Consider the following 17,441-nt stretch of genomic DNA (forward strand, 5'->3'; position numbering starts at 1 on the left):
GGTGTCAGGTGTTTGTTTGTTTTTTTTTAGCACCCGAGACCACCTGTACGGGGTTGGGGGCTCAGCCATCGCTTTCCATTAACTGGTCGTGCCAACAAAGTTGAGAGCCCTCATCTCCTACACCTATAGCAGCTTTTGACAGACAAGCGTATAGCTGTTCAATCTCCTGGTGGCCCCAACCTCAACACATGTGCCAGTAGTGGGTTTCAAATCCCGGCGCTACCAGTTCACTATCGGTAGCGAGCGGGCTTGTGCGCTCGCTTCACGAGCATGTGGCATTTCTGTGCATGTGTAGAAGGTTCTGCGCATACGCAGAGTGTTTTTGATGACGTCTGGGCAAGTGGGCAGAGCCTCCCGTCGCCGCTACCGGTTCGCCCGAACTGGTAGCAAACCCACCACTGACGTGCACCCATCGGGCATCCCTTTTAAGAACGAAGATGGAACGAGCACATACCCAGGTCGACATCCCTACCACCCACCCACACCCAAAATAAGGAAGGAAACAGAAGACTTTGGTTGGGTTCTCCACATTCTTATCGCGCTCTGGATCCTGGTGGGACCAACGGCTACGCCGTTGACTGTCTCATCTGGAGCCCGTCGAAGAGACAAGCAATGGAGAAACGGCAGCTTTTCCCCACCACGGCATCCAGGTTCAATAAACAAGGCTACCCAAAAGCTCTTTTCTAAAAAAAAAAAGGGGGGGGTTGGGTTTTTTTTTTTTTTTGTGAACAGAAACCCCAATGATTTGGTGGCACCGCGTTATCTTCTCCGGACCTCCAGCTTAAAAAAAAAGTCTACTTAATCGTCTTTGGCCATGCTTTTGCGTTTCTGACTTTCTGACGGGAAAAGAATGAGGTGGCAAAAATCCCTTAACCTTAAATTTAATTTCTACTTTGTACACTAACTTACAACTGGGGATAGGGGATGGGGTAGGGTGGGGGGGGAAGAGGGCTGGGGGTGGGAGGGCGGGACAAAACACCACACCTAATTATTTCCGCTAACCATCTTATTGTTCTTGTGAATTCAAGAGGTAGAAAAGGAAGTGGGCCCTGCCATTCTGACCCAACTCTTTAGTGAAGGAGGAAAAAGCTTAAGTGCACGCATACACATACATCTGTGCACGCGTGCAGACAGACGGACAGACACCACACGTGCACCCCAAATAAAAATAAAAAATTAAAAAAAAAATGAAAAGGTACCTAAAGGAACTTGTAGCCATTTCCAGCCTACTTCAATTCCCGCTGCCCCGCCCCGAAGTCCCTCAAGCTTTCCAGTTCCGACACTTACATCAATTATGAACAAACGCATTGTTTTTCTCTTAATAGAACAAGTACCTCTAAGCAAAAAAAATAAAAATAAAAATATCCATACGAAAACTAAGGGGTGGGGGGGAAAAGGAAATTAACACAGATATGACCCCTGCTCATTTGAAAGAAATTCCTGGGGTGGGGGGGTGTCACTCAGCCCCCCACCTCCCCATTCAGTCATGGATAAGGCTAGAGAGAGAGATCGAAAGAGGTTGAGGAGGAAAGTTGGACCAGAAGACGTTGAAGACTAGGGTCTGATGGTTAAGGCGGACCAGCTCTTCCCTTAGAACCTGATGGAGAAGGGACAGGTGGAAGAAAACCTTCCTAGGTGGAAAGCACCATGTAGAAATGGGGGGGGGGGAGGAGAGGGGATAGGGACGGGAGGCAATGGGACGTCGTCCCTTTCAGCCAATGAAAATGTCGTTTGTTCTTCAGAGACCCACCACCATCCCCAAAGGAAAGAATGAAGAAAGAACAAACTGGTCTCCATTGGCAAGGAACATCTCTCCCATTATAGCTTTGAGGGACAACCGTCCATTTAAACCCGGTCCATTGTAAAAACTAACCCCCCCCCACCCCAGGATTAAAGAAAAAAACAAAACAAAAACCAAGAAGGCCATCCACTGGCCGCTAAAGGGTAGTCTTGGAGTTGGTCAGAAGAAAGAAAAATAATACTGTGGAAGTTCTACCATAGCAATTCCAAAGTGCTAAGAAAGTAAACGGAGGGAGGGAGGGGGAAGTCCCTTGTTTCCATGTCCTCGTTTCCGTGGCGAAGACCATCTTACCCTCTCCTCTCATTTTTCTGTGGGGCCCTCAATTTGAATCGGCATCAACCCAGGAAGGACTTCTTCCTAGACCAGGGGGTCTCCAACGTTGGCAACTTTTAAGCCTGGCGGACCTCAACTCCCAGAATTCCCCAGCCAGCAAAGCTTAAAGTTGCCAGGCCCTGAGAGAAAAGCTGATACAAAAGGGAAGGACTCTGGAAGTTAAATTGGGGTTGGGTTTTTTTTTTCCCTTGGAAGAGGGGAAGGGGAAAAGACGGGGGAAGGAGGAGAAAGAAAGAAAGAAAGTAAAGCTCTGTTTGGTTCACGCCTTCCATGACTGAAGAGGGGAGACAAACGTCTCTTGTTTGTATAGTCTGTTTTTAAAGCAGCAAGTCTAAGGGATATTTATGGTGGGTGGGTTGGAGGGGCTCAGAGCTCCTTTAGAGAGACTTTGGCTTCATGTAGGAGAGGTATGCATTCTCAAGTGGCTGATGAGGTTTCGTTGCTGGGTAAATTTCCCGCCGCACAGTTGACATTCGTAGGGCTTTTCCCCTGAGTGGACGCGCATGTGCTCGGTCAGCCGGTACTGCCGGGTGAAGCGCATCCCGCACTCCTCGCAGGCGAAGGGCTTGAGTCCCAAATGGCTGCGCATGTGCCGAGTCATGGTGCCCCGCTGGGTGAACATCTTGCCGCAGATGTTGCACGGGAAGGGCCGCGTCAGCCAGTGAGTCTTCTCGTGCTGCCGGAGGGTGGCGGGATCTTTGTAGCTCTTCTCGCAAACCGAGCACTTGAACGGCCGTGATTCTGAGGTGTAGGGCTGGTTGGGGTTTGATAAATCCTCGGCCTCTTCTTCTTTATCCTCGAACGTCCCTTCCTCCTTGATGTACAGCTCTTCTTCTGTGTGTTTCTCCACGTGGGCGTTGAGCTGCTCCGAGCTGGGGAAACCCTTCCCGCACGGGATACAGACGTACAAGTTGTCCCCGAAGGCCACGGGTTCGTAGCCTTCCTGCCGGTAGACATAGTTGGCGCTGCTGTGTCCGCCGTTCTCGCCTTCGCTCTGACCGCTGTCCTCGCTGTTCTCCTTGCCGTTCTCCACGTCTTCTTTGCAGGCGTGCAACGGCAGCTCCGAGCCGTAGGGGCTCAGGCCTAGGCTGCGCTCCGCGGACTTGCACAAGGGGCCCATCAGGATGCCGTTGGGTAACCCCTCACCCTCCTCGCAGCCTTTGCCCCCGCCCTCCTTCCGGTCAAAGGGGCAATCCTTCTTAATCCACTCTTTCTTCCGTGAGGAATGGCGTAGGCTTTTTCGCTGGTTGCCTTCGGGGAGACACTGGCGGTCTTCGCTGAGGTCCATCTCCATGGGCTCGCAGTTGTCTATTAGGGCGGGAGGGGCTCCAGAGATGGACTCTTCGAACGATGAGGCACTGTTGGCGGTGGGGGCTGAGGCGGGCCGGGGGGAGCCACGCTGACTCTCGCTGTGTGGGGTGTCGTCTTGGGGGGCGACAGTGGGCAGGGAGGGGCTTTTTTTGGACAGATCCAGCCCAAGTTCCTGGTCCACACAGCTTCCGTTGGTGCTGTTGCTCCCTTCTCCCAGTCCCCTACTCAAGGCGTGAGAATTCTCTTGGTTGGAACTGTTCATGAAGACCTCGTCATCCGAGACCTTCGCCTTTGGCATCTCCTTCGGCTGAGAGCCCTTCATCCCTTCGGTTGACCCTGAATAACGAGTAATGACTGAAGCGGTGGCAAGTCTCTGACTCCGAGGCGGCCGCCCGACGCTGGAGGCTCCGCCAGCCCGGCCAGCAAAGGATCTCCCGCTGCGTTTGAGCTTCTTCCTACAAAGGGCCGCCAGGTCAGGAAGTTGGAGGTAGCTTGCTGCGGTGAGGAGAGCATTGAAGTTCTGTTCACCAGGCTGGTCGGTCATTAAGAGCTTACCAGTATAAATAAAGTCCAAGATTTGCCGGAACACGGTAGGGTTGACCATGTCAGTATCTAAATTGATCAAGTTGTCGTGCAAGATGAGGGACTTGAAGTACATGCTGCTGGCTGCCAGGATGTTCTTGTGGGCACGGAAGAGGGCATTTTCGACAACAATGATCACATCGCAAAGGAAACCTTTGGCTCGTTGCTGGTTAAGCTGCAGGAGCAAATGTTTGGCATGATTTGGCAGTTCCATCTCCACCTTGTCTTCCCTTTCCTGGTCACCTGATCACCTAAGAGAGAGAGAACCACAAACAAACGTCAGTCTGTTTCTCAGCTCGACTGGTGTGGATGACAACTGTTCCTCTCCTTGGTACCCACCAGAGGGGTGTGGACTTCAATCCCCAGAATTCTCTGCTCATGGTTATCGTAGCTAGGAATTCTGGGAGGTGTAGTTCACCTATCTAGCAGGCCCCCTAGGCAAGAGGAACATTAATCATCTATTACAGGGGTATCAAACTCAAGGCCCGAGGGTCGGATCTGGTCCGCGGGGTACTTAGATCTGGCCTGCGGGACCGCCCTGGAAACAGCAAAGAACCGGCCCGCGGTACAGGGGTGGGTTCTACTTACCTCCGCTACTGGTTCGCAACAGGAGCGACCACTTCAAAAATTGATGATGCATTTGCATCTCTTATTTCTTATTTCTTTCAAGCTAGGCTAAAAAGTTTGCCTCTTCCTTATTTTGGGAGGGCGAGGCAAGATCAAAGTTTTGATTACATTTCTGTGATGGGAACTAATGAGATGGAAAAATTAAACAGCTTGGAACAGCTGGTCCAGTTCAGAGAACACACAAGCGTCTCTGGAACAGAAAGGCAAAAAAAAAAAAAAAAGTCAAATTTTTAAAAAGGGAGGAATAATAAAATGGAGATATTTTATCCGATCTCAAGAAGATGCTCTTTCTCCAGTCACAAGAACAGGTTAAGGCCGTGATGGCGAATCTGTGAGCACGCGAGCCGTCACCCAGCTCAGCTCCACCCCACATCTGCGTACGCCTCCCGCTGGCCAGCTGATTTTCGGTTTTCTACCGTGCATGCGCGGGGGTGGGGTGCATGTGGGAGACGCGCGTGCATGCCCAGGACGGTGTGGAGGTCATGTACAGGGGTCATGCAAGGTGTGTGTGGCACCCTCCGTGGCTTGATCTGGCAGGCTTCCCTGCAGCTTCCTGGGACCAAAAACGGGCCACAGGGGGGGGACACCACACCTGCCTGTGGCCCATTTTGGGCCTAGCAGGCCATCCTGCAGCCCCCTGGGACCAAAGACGGACCGAGTGGGGGGATGCCGCACCCGCCTGTGGTCTATTTTGGGCCTAGCAGGCCTCCCTGCAGCCTCCTGGGACCAAAAACAGGCCATGGGGAGGGGTGTGTGGCCCGTTTTTTGGTCCCAGGAGGCTGCAGGGAGGCCTGCTAGGCCCAAAATAGGCCGCAGGCGGGCGTGGTGTCCCCCACCAAGGGCCATGGGGGGGGTGGTGAGGTGTCACACACATATGTACAGGGGGGTGGGCCACAGGGGGTCGCACATGATTATGGGTGCAGCCACGCAACGACAAAAAGGTTAGCCATCATTGGGTTAAGGTGTGGAAACCACAGCTCTCGTCTATTCATCAAATTGATTTCAAAAACCGGGTCAATCCGATTCAAATCCTTTAATTGATTGTAATTGTTAATGTTCACATCGATTCACTCGAAGGCTTTTTTTAAAGAGGGAGGTAGAAAAATTACCTCCCAGCACAACCTCAACCATTCTGACGTAGCTACTCCAGAGCTGCCCACTCAGCTTTTACACCACCTGAATAACAGTGGTTCAATCTGTATGACCTGTTGTCAAAGCTTAGTCTAAGAAGAAAGAACAATGATCTGCTTCGTTTTGAAAGATCAAAGAGGCATCACTGGAAGGGAGAGGAGGTGGGGATTTAACAATACCAGCCTTGCCGTGTCCTTCACACAGATATCGGAAACAAGCCACATATCAACCATGGAAGAATCTCCCAATTGAATAAATACAATCTTCTCCACTGTGGTGGTTGATGGAATCCACCTGCAAAAAGAGATCTTCTAGGTTGCCATGTTGGATGGACCTCACCAGCAAAAACGTGATCTATGCTGCCATGTTTGATGGAATCCACCTGCAAAAATTGATCTACACTGCCATATTTCATGGAACCCACCCACAAAACCTGATGGAATCCATTTGCAAAAATTGATCTACACTGCCATGTTTGATGGAATCCACCAGCAAAACTTAAATCTACACTGCCATGTTTGATGGAATCCACCAGCAAAATGTAATGTACACTGCCATATTTCATGGAACCCACCCACAAAACTTGATGGAATCCATTTGCAAAAATTGATCTACACTGCCATGTTTGATGGAATCCACCAGCAAAACTTGATCTTGCACTGCCACATCTGATGGAACCAACCAGCAAAATTTGATCTACATTTCCACATTTGATGGAACCCACCAGCAAAACCTGATCTTCACCGCCACATTTTGATGGAATCCACTTTCACAAATTGATCTGCACTGCCACGTTTGATGGAACCCATCGGCAAAAAGTGATCTATACTTTTTAGTAGCTCCCGTTACCAGCTCCAGTTCCTGCCTACTTAGCAGTTCAAAAGCATGCAAATGCGAGTAGATAAACAGGTACCACGTTGGTGAGAAGGCAACAGCGTTCTGTGTGCGTTTGGCGTACAGCCATGCTGGCTACACGACCACAGAAATTGTCTTCGGACAACGCTGGCTCCCTCGGCCAAGAAACGAAGATAAGCAGAGTAGGAGTTCAAGAACAACTGATGGGGAGAATGTTACTTTTTTTAAAAGTCTGCAACCGGCAAACTTCCATCTGAAGAGGCCTTCCCACTGCTGAGAAAACGAGGGAAATGGAATTGCCTTTGACTCGAACGTTTCTGCAATGCACCAACGTTAAGTGCGCACCACCAAATCCCACATCACAGCTTCCTTCTGAAGTTTCCCCTCCATCTCCCACACCTATACAAATCTATGCAGATGGAATTGATCCATCAGCTAAAAGAATAACGACATGGGTCATTGGGTAATCAGGGGGCAGCTCTAAAGTCACAGCTTGCATCAGAATGTCATACCAGCTTTGCTGGATTAAATCAGAAGTCCTTCTCGCTCTGTTCTCCGTTCTTATATACTCCGAGAGCGTATGCACCAAGACAAATTCCGTGTGTCGAATCAAACTTGGCTAATAAACTATCCTATCCTATCCTATCCTATCCTATCCTATCCTATCCTATCCTATCCTATCCTATCCTATCCTATCCTATCCTAATTCTATTCTCCTATCCTATCCTACCCTACCCTACCCTACTCTATTCTATTCTACCCTACCCTATTCTACACTATCCTATCCTACCCTACCCTACTCTTCTCTTCTCTTCTTTCTTATTCTTCCACTCCATTCTCTTCTCTTCTCTTCTCTCATCTCCCCTCCTCTCCTCTCTTCTCTTCTCTTCTGTTCTCTTCTCCTCTCCTCCTCTCCTCTTCTCTCTTCTCATGCTTGTAAGGGGACGAATGAAAACAGAAAATGTGTCTCTTTTCCTATCAACATTACTTGGGAATGGAGGCAGAGTTGCTAATCAGACTGATCTTGGGAGAATCTATGGATCAAAAAGAAACCTGATCTAAAAAAAATCAACCTTTTGGGGGGAGGGGCAACGGCAAAATATGCATTCACAAATCAGGCTGCACCTAAAACCCTCTTTATATTTGGGAAATATTCGTTCCACAGAGCATCAACCTTATGAACTTCTCAAGTTTCCTTTTTCCTCTATGTATTCAAAATGGGCAGTGATTAACCTATATGTGTATATATACATATGGGTGCAGGTATGTATTTATGTATATATATCAGCATGTGTAAGGGACGCAGTGGCTCAGTGGCTAAGACGCTGAGCTTGTCGATCGAAAAGTCGGCAGTTCAGCAGTTCGAATCCCTAGTGCCGCGTAACGGGGGGAGCTCCCGTGACTTGTCCCAGCTTCTGCCAACCTAGCAGTTCGAAAGCACGTAAAAAATGCAAGTAGAAAAATAGGGACCACCTTTGGTGGGAAGGGAACAGCGTTCCATGCGCCTTTGAAGTTGAATCATGCCGGCCACATGACCATGGAGACGTCTTCGGATAGCGCTGGCTCTTCGGCTTTGAAACGGAGATGAGCACCACCCCCTAGAGTCAGGAACGACTAGCACATATGTGCGAGAGGAACCTATATCTTTATCTTTATTGGCATGTGTATATATCGGTTATGTATGTGTCTGGGCAGATATATACTTTCTCTTGAGAGCAGGCAACAGAATTTTCATTTTTAATGTGGGACAATAAAAAGTTATCTTATCTTATCTTATCTTATCTTTTTATTTTATTTTATTTTCTTATCTTATCAGCTGTGTGCAGCAGCTGCCAAAAAAGCCAACACAGTTTTAGGCTGCATAAATAGAGGGATAGAATCAAGATCACGTGAAGTGTTAATACCGCTTTAAAATGCCTTGGTAAGGCCACACTTGGAATACTGCATTCAATTTTGGTCGCCACGATGTAAAAAGGATGTTGAGACTCTGGAAAGAGTGCAGAGAAGAGCAACAAAGATGATTAGGGGACTGGAGGATGAAACATACGATGAACGGTTGCAGGAACTGGGTATGTCTAATTGAATGAAAAGAAGGACTAGGGAAGACATGATAGCAGTCTTCCGATATCTCAGGGGCTGCCACAAAGAAGGAGTCAAGCTCTTCTCCAAAGCACCTGAAGGCAGGACAAGAAGCAATGGGTGGAAACTAATCAAGGAGAGAAGCAACCTGGAATTAAGGAGAAATTTCCTGACAGAACAATTAATAAGTGGAACAACTTGCCTCCAGAAGTTGTGAATGCTCCAACACTGGAGATTTTTAAGAAGATGTTGGATAACCATTTGACTGAAGTGGTATAGGGTTTCCTGCAGGGGGTTGGACTAGAAGACCTCCAAGGTCCCTTCCGACTATGTATGTAGATAGATAGATAGATAGATAGATAGATAGATAGATAGATAGATAGATAGATAAGATAGATTTATATGCCGCCCTTCTCCGGAGACTCAGGGCGGCTTACAAGGTGTTAAGCAATAGCCTTCATACTTTTGTATATTTTATACAAAGTCAGCTTATTGCCCCCACAAACCGGGTCCTCATTTTACCTATCTTAGAAAGGATGGAAGGCTGAGTCAACCTTGAGCCTGGTGAGAATTGAACTCGCAGTAATTGCAGGCAGCTGGAAGCTAAATATTACCTTTAACAGTAGCATTAGTCTGCTACGCCATTCAGGCTCCTATTCAAAGTCGTATTAGTTCAATTACAGCAGTGATGGAAGTACAGTTAGAGAGATTCATCCTAGAAATGAGGAGGAACTTTCTGACAGTGAGAACCATCAACCGATGGAACAGAAGTTGCCTTCGGAAGTTGTGGGAGCTTTCATCACTTGAGACTTTCAAGAAAAGATTGGACTGCCATTTGTCAGAAACGGTGTAGGGTTTCCTGCTTGAGCGGGGGGTTGGACTAGATGACCTATAAGGTCCCTTCCAACTCTGTTGTTCTGTTTTTTTTAATCTTATCTTATCTTGCAACAATAGCAGGCTGGTTTTATTTATTTAAAAACAAAAAAAACAACAGCCCAAAGAGATTTATTAAAACCCCAGGAGCAGAAAATGGCCAGGTTTCTCCTGGATTTGCAGCCTACCCATCCATCGTAAAAGCTCTCAAACTCTGGTTTGGCAAGACCTTGGGCGTTCTTCTGATAGAGTTGTTGCCTTGCTTTCCCCCACCAAAAAAAAAGCCTCTAAAGGCGAAGTAATTAAGAGAAGAGATGAGCCAGCAGAAAGCATCGTTTGTGCTGAAGTTGCAATCGCAAAAAATAAAAAAAATAAAAAATAAATTCCTTCTCTCTTTGGGAGCGCAGGCACACTGCCGCATCTGAAGGCAGAGACGGAGAAATCTCGGCCACAAAGGGCAGCATTAACAGAGGAGAGAGAAATGAAGATCATGTGAAGTGTTAACACCACTGTATAATGCCTTGGTAAGACCTGCGTCCAGTTTGGGTCACCATATGATAAAAAAAAAAAAAAAAAAAAGATGTGGAGACTCTGGAAAGAGTGCAGAGAAGAGCAACAAAGATGATTAGGGGACTGGAGGCTAAAACATACGAAGAACGGTTGCAGGATCTGGGTATGTCTAGTTTAATGAAGAGAAGGACCAGGGGAGACATGATAGCAGTCTTCCAATATTTAAGGGGCTGCCACAAAGAAGAAGGAGTCAAGCTATTCTCCAAAGCACCTGAGGGCAGGACAAGAAGCAATGGGTGGAAACTAATCAAGGAGAGAATCAACCTGGAACTAAAGAGAAATATACCAACAGTTAATCTGTGAATCACGCTGGATTTGACAACTTTTTTTGGCCGCAATTGTTAAGCAAATCACCTACCAAGCTCAGAGAGCACTAAGGACCCCCCCCCATAGCTATCTCCTCCTCCTCTACCACCACCAAGGCTGCTGGGGGTTCGGGAGATTCTGTGCAATTCAGAGAACCCCCAAATCCCATTCTTGGCTGGCCCCGCCCACGCTGCCCCTCCCCTCCCAGGAGTCTATAAGCAACCCGTTTTAGATGTAAGTAAGTGCAGGGCGTGCACGGAGGCTTGGGGAAGGCCAAAAACGGGCCTACCGGAAGTTCGGGAAGGCCGGAAACGGGCCCATTTCTGGACACCAGAGGGCCTCCGGAGCCTGGGGAGGCCGTTTTCGCCCTCCTGGAGGCTCGAGGAAAACCTCCGGAGCCCGAGGAGGGCAAACCCCCCCCTCCCACCATGGTGCAGGAGGCCAATTAAGCCACGCCCACTAGAACCACGCCCACCCAGCAACCAGGCAGAGAACCCCTTGCTAAATTTTTTGAAGCCCAGCCCTGCCACTAACCCCACCCTCTGATGTTACCTAGGTGGGTCATGAAATATCTGCAAGAAAAGCACCAAGCTCAGAGAGCACCAAGGACTCCTCCTGTCTACCCTGAGCTACAAATATTCTCCTTTATTGGTAAGCATTTAAATATTTCACACGGTCTTCCCTCCACCTGTAAAAGTTGGGAGCGGTACCCTCCGTAGCGAGAAAAACAGAAATACGTCACTTCTTTCCAAAGCTGTGAGCTTCTATTACCTGCCGAAAAAAAACCCTGGCCTGTTACAAGCGCTTTGCCGCAGAGTTATTCCTTTTTAAAATATATTAAAAAAATAAATAAATCCACAACTTTGCTCACTCCACGCTTGTGACGACCACAAGTGCTCGCCTACCTGCCAAAGTACAGTACATGCAGCTGATTTCTAAAAAAAAAAAAAAGTGAAACACAGACGGTCCTCTACTTATGACCGCAATGTGGCCCAGAATTTCTGCTGCTAAGCGAGACATTGGTTAAGTGAATTTTGCCTCCGTTCTACGCCCTTTCTCGCCACGGTTGCTAAGTGAATCCCTGCAGTCGTTAAACGGGTAACAAGATGGTTAAATAAATCTGGCTTCCCTGTGGACTTCGCTCGTCAGAAGGGTCGCCAAAGGGGGGAAAACACATGACCCCGGGATGCTACGACTGTCATAAATATGAGTCGGTTGCCAAGCCTCTGAATTTGGATCACGTGATCGCGGGGGACGCTGAAACCATCTAAATACAGTAACAGAAACAGAGTTGGAAGGACCTTGAAGATTATCTAGTCCAGGGGTCTGCAATCTTAAACACTCAAAGAGCCATTTGGACCCGTTTCCCACAGAAAAGAAAACACCGGGAGCCACAAAACCTTCCTGTGCCTGACTATTTCTTGAGCGGCCACAAAACTAGCATATGTAGTTCAATGAAACATTCTGTTTTCTTCTGAAACTTTTCTTTTCTTGGATTTATCCATAATTGGCCTACTGGAGGTTGAAAAGCTCAATAAATTGCGTGCCGGCAGGTGTCGCACATTGGTGGTTGTGACGCATATTTGAGTGGCAGGGAGCCGCAGCAGAGGGGTGAAAGAGCCACATGCGGCTCCAGAGCCGCAGGTTGCTGACCCCTGATCTAGTCCAACCCAATGCTCACGCAGGAGACCTGTAATACTAGGGATTCGAACCGCCTAACTGCCGACCTTCCTGATCGACAAGCAGAGCGTCCGGATTTCGATCACGGGAACCTAAGCATGCTACAACCGTCATAGATACAAGTCAGTTGTCAAAGCCTCTGCATTTGGATCACGTGACTGCGGGGATGCTGCCACCAATCCTAAATACGAGCGTCCGGATTTTGATCACGGGAATTTAAGGATGCTGCCACCGTCAATTGTGAAACACGGTGGCAAGTCCCTTTTGTGTCCCAGTCCCGTTTGAGCGGTCGCTAAACGGTTGCAAATCTAGGACTCCCTTGCCTTGTCCATCTTCCGCCCCGCCCCATGAAAACATTTTGCAGAAGACCGAGCCCTGGACGGGAGGACTTCTGTTGCCACAGGGTGGGGTTAGGTGAGGGGGTGAAAAAAACAGCAGTCTTGCTCTGCCCAGTTTTGCTGACTCAAGGAAATAAAAAATCCCCCCCCCTTTTTTTTTGGCTGGCTGGCTGCTTTTTCCTTGTCAGATTGGTTTGGCTCCGTGCCCTATTCCTTCCATCCTCGGCGGGCTCCGTCGGGGATTCAGAGCCGAGATCTAGCCACGCGGGTTGCAACAGGCGGTGTGTTAAAAAAAAGACCCCAGCCAGATGTGCATGCTGTAAGGTTTTTTTTTTTTTTAAAAGGAGGTGTTTTCTCAAAGAGAGGCAGTCCTCGATTTACAACTCTTGGTTTAGTGACCGTTCGAAGTCGGAAAAGGGACCGGTGTTTTTCACACCTACGAACGTCGCGGCGTCCCCGACCCCCCCAACAACTTCAGTTCAGAGCCAGCCATTCTGAAGACCTCCTTCTGAGGACAAACCGAACGTGGGGAAGAGGGAGAAAATATCCAGAGTTTAAAAGCCAGCTGGGGTATTTGGGGAGCTGAAGTCCCCATGCCTTAAAGTTGTCAAGTTCAACGACACAATGAGCTAGACCAGTGATGGCGAACCTATGGCAAGTGTGCCACAGGTGGCACATGAGCCATTGCCCTAGGTCAGCTCCAGAGTTCATGCACGCGCCGGCCAGCTGATTTTTGGCTGGCCCCACCCATGCCACCTCTCCCCTCTCAGGAATCTCCACGCGGCCCGTTTTGGATGCCAGGTAAATACAGGGTTCGCGTGGAGGCTCTGGGATGGCGTTTTCGGCCTCCGGAGGGCCTCTGGGGTGGGGGGTAGGGGAGGCCGTTTTCGCCCTCCCCAGGCTCCAAGGAAGTCTCTGGAGCCTGGGGAGGGCAAAAAATAGGCCTACCGGAAGTCGGGAAATGGGCTGTTTCCAGCCTCCAGAGGCTTCAAGGGAGGCCTGCTAGGCCCAAAATAGAACAAAAATAAAGGTAAAGATTTCCCTTGTCCTATTGTGTCTGACTCTACAGGGTTGCTCATCTCCATTTCTTGGCCGAGGGAGCCAGCGTTGTCCGAAGACAATTTCCATGGTCATATGACCAGCATGGCTCTATTGTGCAAAGGCGCATGGAACATTGTTACTTTCTCACCAAGGTGGTACCTATTTATCTACTCGCACTTGCATGCTTCCGAACTGCTAGGTGAGCAGAAGCTGGAGCAAGGAACGGGAGCTCGCCCCATCGCTCAAGCACTCGGGTCTCGAACCCAGGGGGGTCGGCTTTCCAGCCGACCAGTCCAGTGTCTTTATCCGCTGAGCCATCATGCTCCCAGAACAAAATACACGTTGCTTCTTCGCAATACCCTCTTCTCTTACTCATGGGTTCATCTTAATAGCAAAATGCTCCTTAGGCTTCATCTCAAAATCCCAGCAAGCAAAGCAGACTTTGTTCGTGGCTGCTGAAGACAGCTTGTGCTGAGTTCAACCCCGGCTGGTTCATACCGCAGAGAAGCCACCGATCGGGTCGCGCAAGTCAAAAAATGCAGAAGGAAAAGCTTGTGAAGCTTCTGCACTGGGGGCACTCTCTCTACAGCTCTCTCTAAGCGGTTTACAGAGTCAGCCTCTTGCCCCCAACAATCTGGGTCATCATTTTACCGACCTTGGAAGGACAGAAGGCTGAATCAATCTTGAATCAGTCAGGATCGAAGGCCTGTCAGTGGGCAGTGAGTTAGCCTGCAATATCCCATTCCATAAGGGACACGGTGGCTCAGTGGCCAAGATGCTGAGCTTGTCGATCAGAAAGATTGGCAGTTCGGCGGTTCGAATCTCTAGCGACGCATAACGGGGTGAGTTCCCATGACTTGTCCCAGCTTCTGCCAACCTAGCAGTTCGAAAGCATGTAAAAAATGCAAGTAGAAAAATAGGGACCACCTTTGGTGGGAAGGTAACAGCGTTCCGTGCGCCTTTGGCGTTGAGTCATGCCGGCCACATGACCACGGAGATGTCATCGGACAGTGCTGTCTCTTCGGCTTTGAAACAGAGATGAGCACCGCCTCCTAGAGTCAGGAACGACTAGCACATATGTGCGAGGGGAACCTTTACCTTTACCTTACTGCATTCCAACCACTGCGCCACCACGGCTCAGTCGTAAAATGGGTCACGGACACGTGGGAACCCGCTTAAACAACTGCCATGAAAAAGCTGCATCCAAGCGAAAAGCGCGAGGGAGGAGGAAAGGGGTAAGGGGAGAAGACGGGGAGGAGGTGCCTGATGCACACGTGAAGGCCTGGCGGGAGGGTGGGTGGTTAAAAAGGCAGGCTAGTCCTGTTGCGGTTGCCGCTTACCATGGCAGGTAGCCGGGGCTAAAGGTAACTCCATTCCAGACCCTCCGACGGTCCCCATGCCGTTCCATTGAACACACAACCTGCACGCTGAATGGAGAACCAGCAGGGTTCACTGTTAAATGCAATTAAGAGACTGCAATCAAATGGAAACATCCGTAGCAATCAGAAATGGGGAAGGGAAGAGAGAGAGAGAGAGAGGGAGGGAGGGAGAAAGATGTCAATTCTGAATTCTCAGTTTAAAGCTTGAGAAGGGGGCAGGGTGCTCCTTGGAACAGGCCTATACGGCAGTGGTGAAATCGTCCGTGGGTCGCTACCGGTTCGCTGCCCGCTCATGTGCAGTACATGCCAGATGAACACTGTATGCGCATGCACAGTGCACACCAAACACGCGTTTTCTGCAGAAAATGAGCCGTTTGAAGGTAAGTAGAACAGCGAGGGAGAACAGCTGTGCCGCATGATTTAGATTCGTTAGAAAGCAGGATATAAATCGTGCGGCACAGCTGATCGTCGGAAATACCGCTTCGGACGAACTGGTAGCTTTTTTTTTTTTTACTACCAGTTCTCCTGAACCGGTGCGAACCGGTAGGATTTCATTACTGCTATACGGGGCATGGATACCTAAAATTTGGGGGAAGACCAAGGACACCCTGGAGCCGTCTTGTGCAGCAGTGTGTGACCGATGCACGAGAACTTCAGGTTGATGTACTTCAACCAGCGAACTCAAAGTTCATCAACTTTAAGACGGGTGGACTTCAATTCCCAGAATCCGGGCTGGGGGATTCTGGGAGTTGAAGGCCACACATATGCTGGCTGGGGAATTCTGGAGGTTGAAGTCCACACAGCTTAAAAATTGTTGTGGCCCAAGAGCTCACTAATCCTTTTCCCCACAGAATGGCGACTCCTCGCATCCTTTTGTCCTGGATCTTGGCCTCTTGTGACTCGACTTCCCCGCCTGCCACTAATTTTACCAAAAAAAAGAGGTCATTTTTTTGCAAAAATATCCTATTCTTTGAACCACTTTCAGTGGCAAAACCAATCACCAAATTAAATAAAAGGGTAGCTTTTGAGGTGTCTAAGGCAATCTGAAAGAGGAATTAACTTGTCTTTCGCCCAACCCTTCTTCCCTAGATGTGGTCCCTCCAAAACGTTCTGGATTATTAGCAACGACCATGGCCGGCAGTCAGGGATGATGGGACGTGTGTTCCAAACGCCTACAGAGAAAGATGCTGCAATGCGTTGCGTGCTTCCCTCAATGCCAGCGATAGCTCGTTCTCTCTTTCATGTACACGTGCGACCTGATGCAACCTTTTAATCTAGATATTCCCATGATTTCAAGACTCACAAGTCTAATGCCATGAGTAACGTTGCGTGCTTTCAAAGTGAAATGGGACACGCTCCGCGGAGAACTATCCCTTCCCTAGAAAAAACAGGAGCCCGGCTAAAATAACTGACTTAGCTTTTCTTCTGATGTGTCCTAACATGACCAGGGTGCATCCCATTGCAGGTACTCCTCGTTTTAACGACGTTTCATTTAGTGACCGTTTGAAGTTACAACGGCACTGAAAAAAAGTGATTTACAACTGTTGTATCATTAGTTATGTGATCAAAATTCAGACCCTTGGCAATTGGCTCCTTTTTATGACGGACGCAGTGTTCCAAGGTCAGCCGATCAGGGCCAAGCCAGATTCACTTCCCAACCCAGTGGGACTAACTTAAACCACTGCAGTGACTCACTTAACAATGGTGGCGAGAACGTTCGCAAAATGGGGCAAAACTCGCTCAACCACTGTTTCGCTTAACAACATGAAATTCTGGGGCTCCATTTTCATCATAAGTCGAGGGCTACCTGTATGGAAACAACTCTCCCTGAATTGAGACTTTAAAAGTGCCTTTTTTTTTTTTTTTTTTTAAAAAGGAGAACGATGGCGAATGAGCGGAGGAAAAAAAAAAAGAAATTACGATAGGCCAAAAAAAAATAAAAAATCAAAGAAAAACAAGATGCTCCAGAAGAAGTCATTTAAAAGATAGTTGTGGGATTGTCTGCTCTGTAAGGAGGTGATTTTACTCCAAGGTCGATATTTGAGAAAGGCTTAAAACTAAAGCCACCATCAGAAAAGCAAGCAAGCATGAGAATTCTTGTGTTTGCCGAAATGTTAAGAAAATATATATATATATATATATATATATATATATATATATATATATATATATATATATATATATATATGTCTTTTTCTTTTTCGTAGGCTTTTATGTGCATATTCTTTCTAGCCAGGTTTTACCTACGTAAAACTAAGTTGTTTTGCAGCTCTGGTTGTGTGAAATCTCATTCACAAGCTTCAGGGCTTTTTTTCTGTTGACAAACTGCAACTCTGTGTTACAGAGCAGACAATCCCACAACTATCTTTTAAATGCCTTCTATACAGGGTTTATCAAAGAATGTGCAATGCATAAATAAATAAATTCCAGTTTTATGGATTCCTAATAGTTGGGTTTTCTAGGCTTCGGGAGATAAGTACCAAGATATTTAACAGGTTTTCTGCGAAGGATAAAATTGTTTAAGATGCGTTAGCA

General features: G+C 48.2%; 2 protein-coding genes across 2 annotated transcripts in view; both read right to left on the reverse strand.

Moving 5' to 3' along the window:
* UBE2L3 (ubiquitin conjugating enzyme E2 L3) overlaps window positions 1–17,441 on the reverse strand; it is a 161,478-nt gene that overhangs the window by 63,155 nt on the left and 80,882 nt on the right. The gene's annotated exons all lie outside the window — the stretch shown is intronic.
* Window positions 2,529–4,241, reverse strand: HIC2 (HIC ZBTB transcriptional repressor 2). The gene has a single exon (XM_070951001.1). The coding sequence runs from the start codon at window positions 4,239–4,241 to the stop codon at window positions 2,529–2,531; it is 1,713 nt and encodes a 570-aa protein (XP_070807102.1).

Source organism: Pituophis catenifer, unplaced genomic scaffold, assembly GCF_029215685.1.
Source record: "Pituophis catenifer annectens isolate HBS135680 unplaced genomic scaffold, rPitCat1.0.hap2 SCAF_10, whole genome shotgun sequence".
NCBI lineage: Eukaryota > Metazoa > Chordata > Lepidosauria > Squamata > Colubridae > Pituophis > Pituophis catenifer.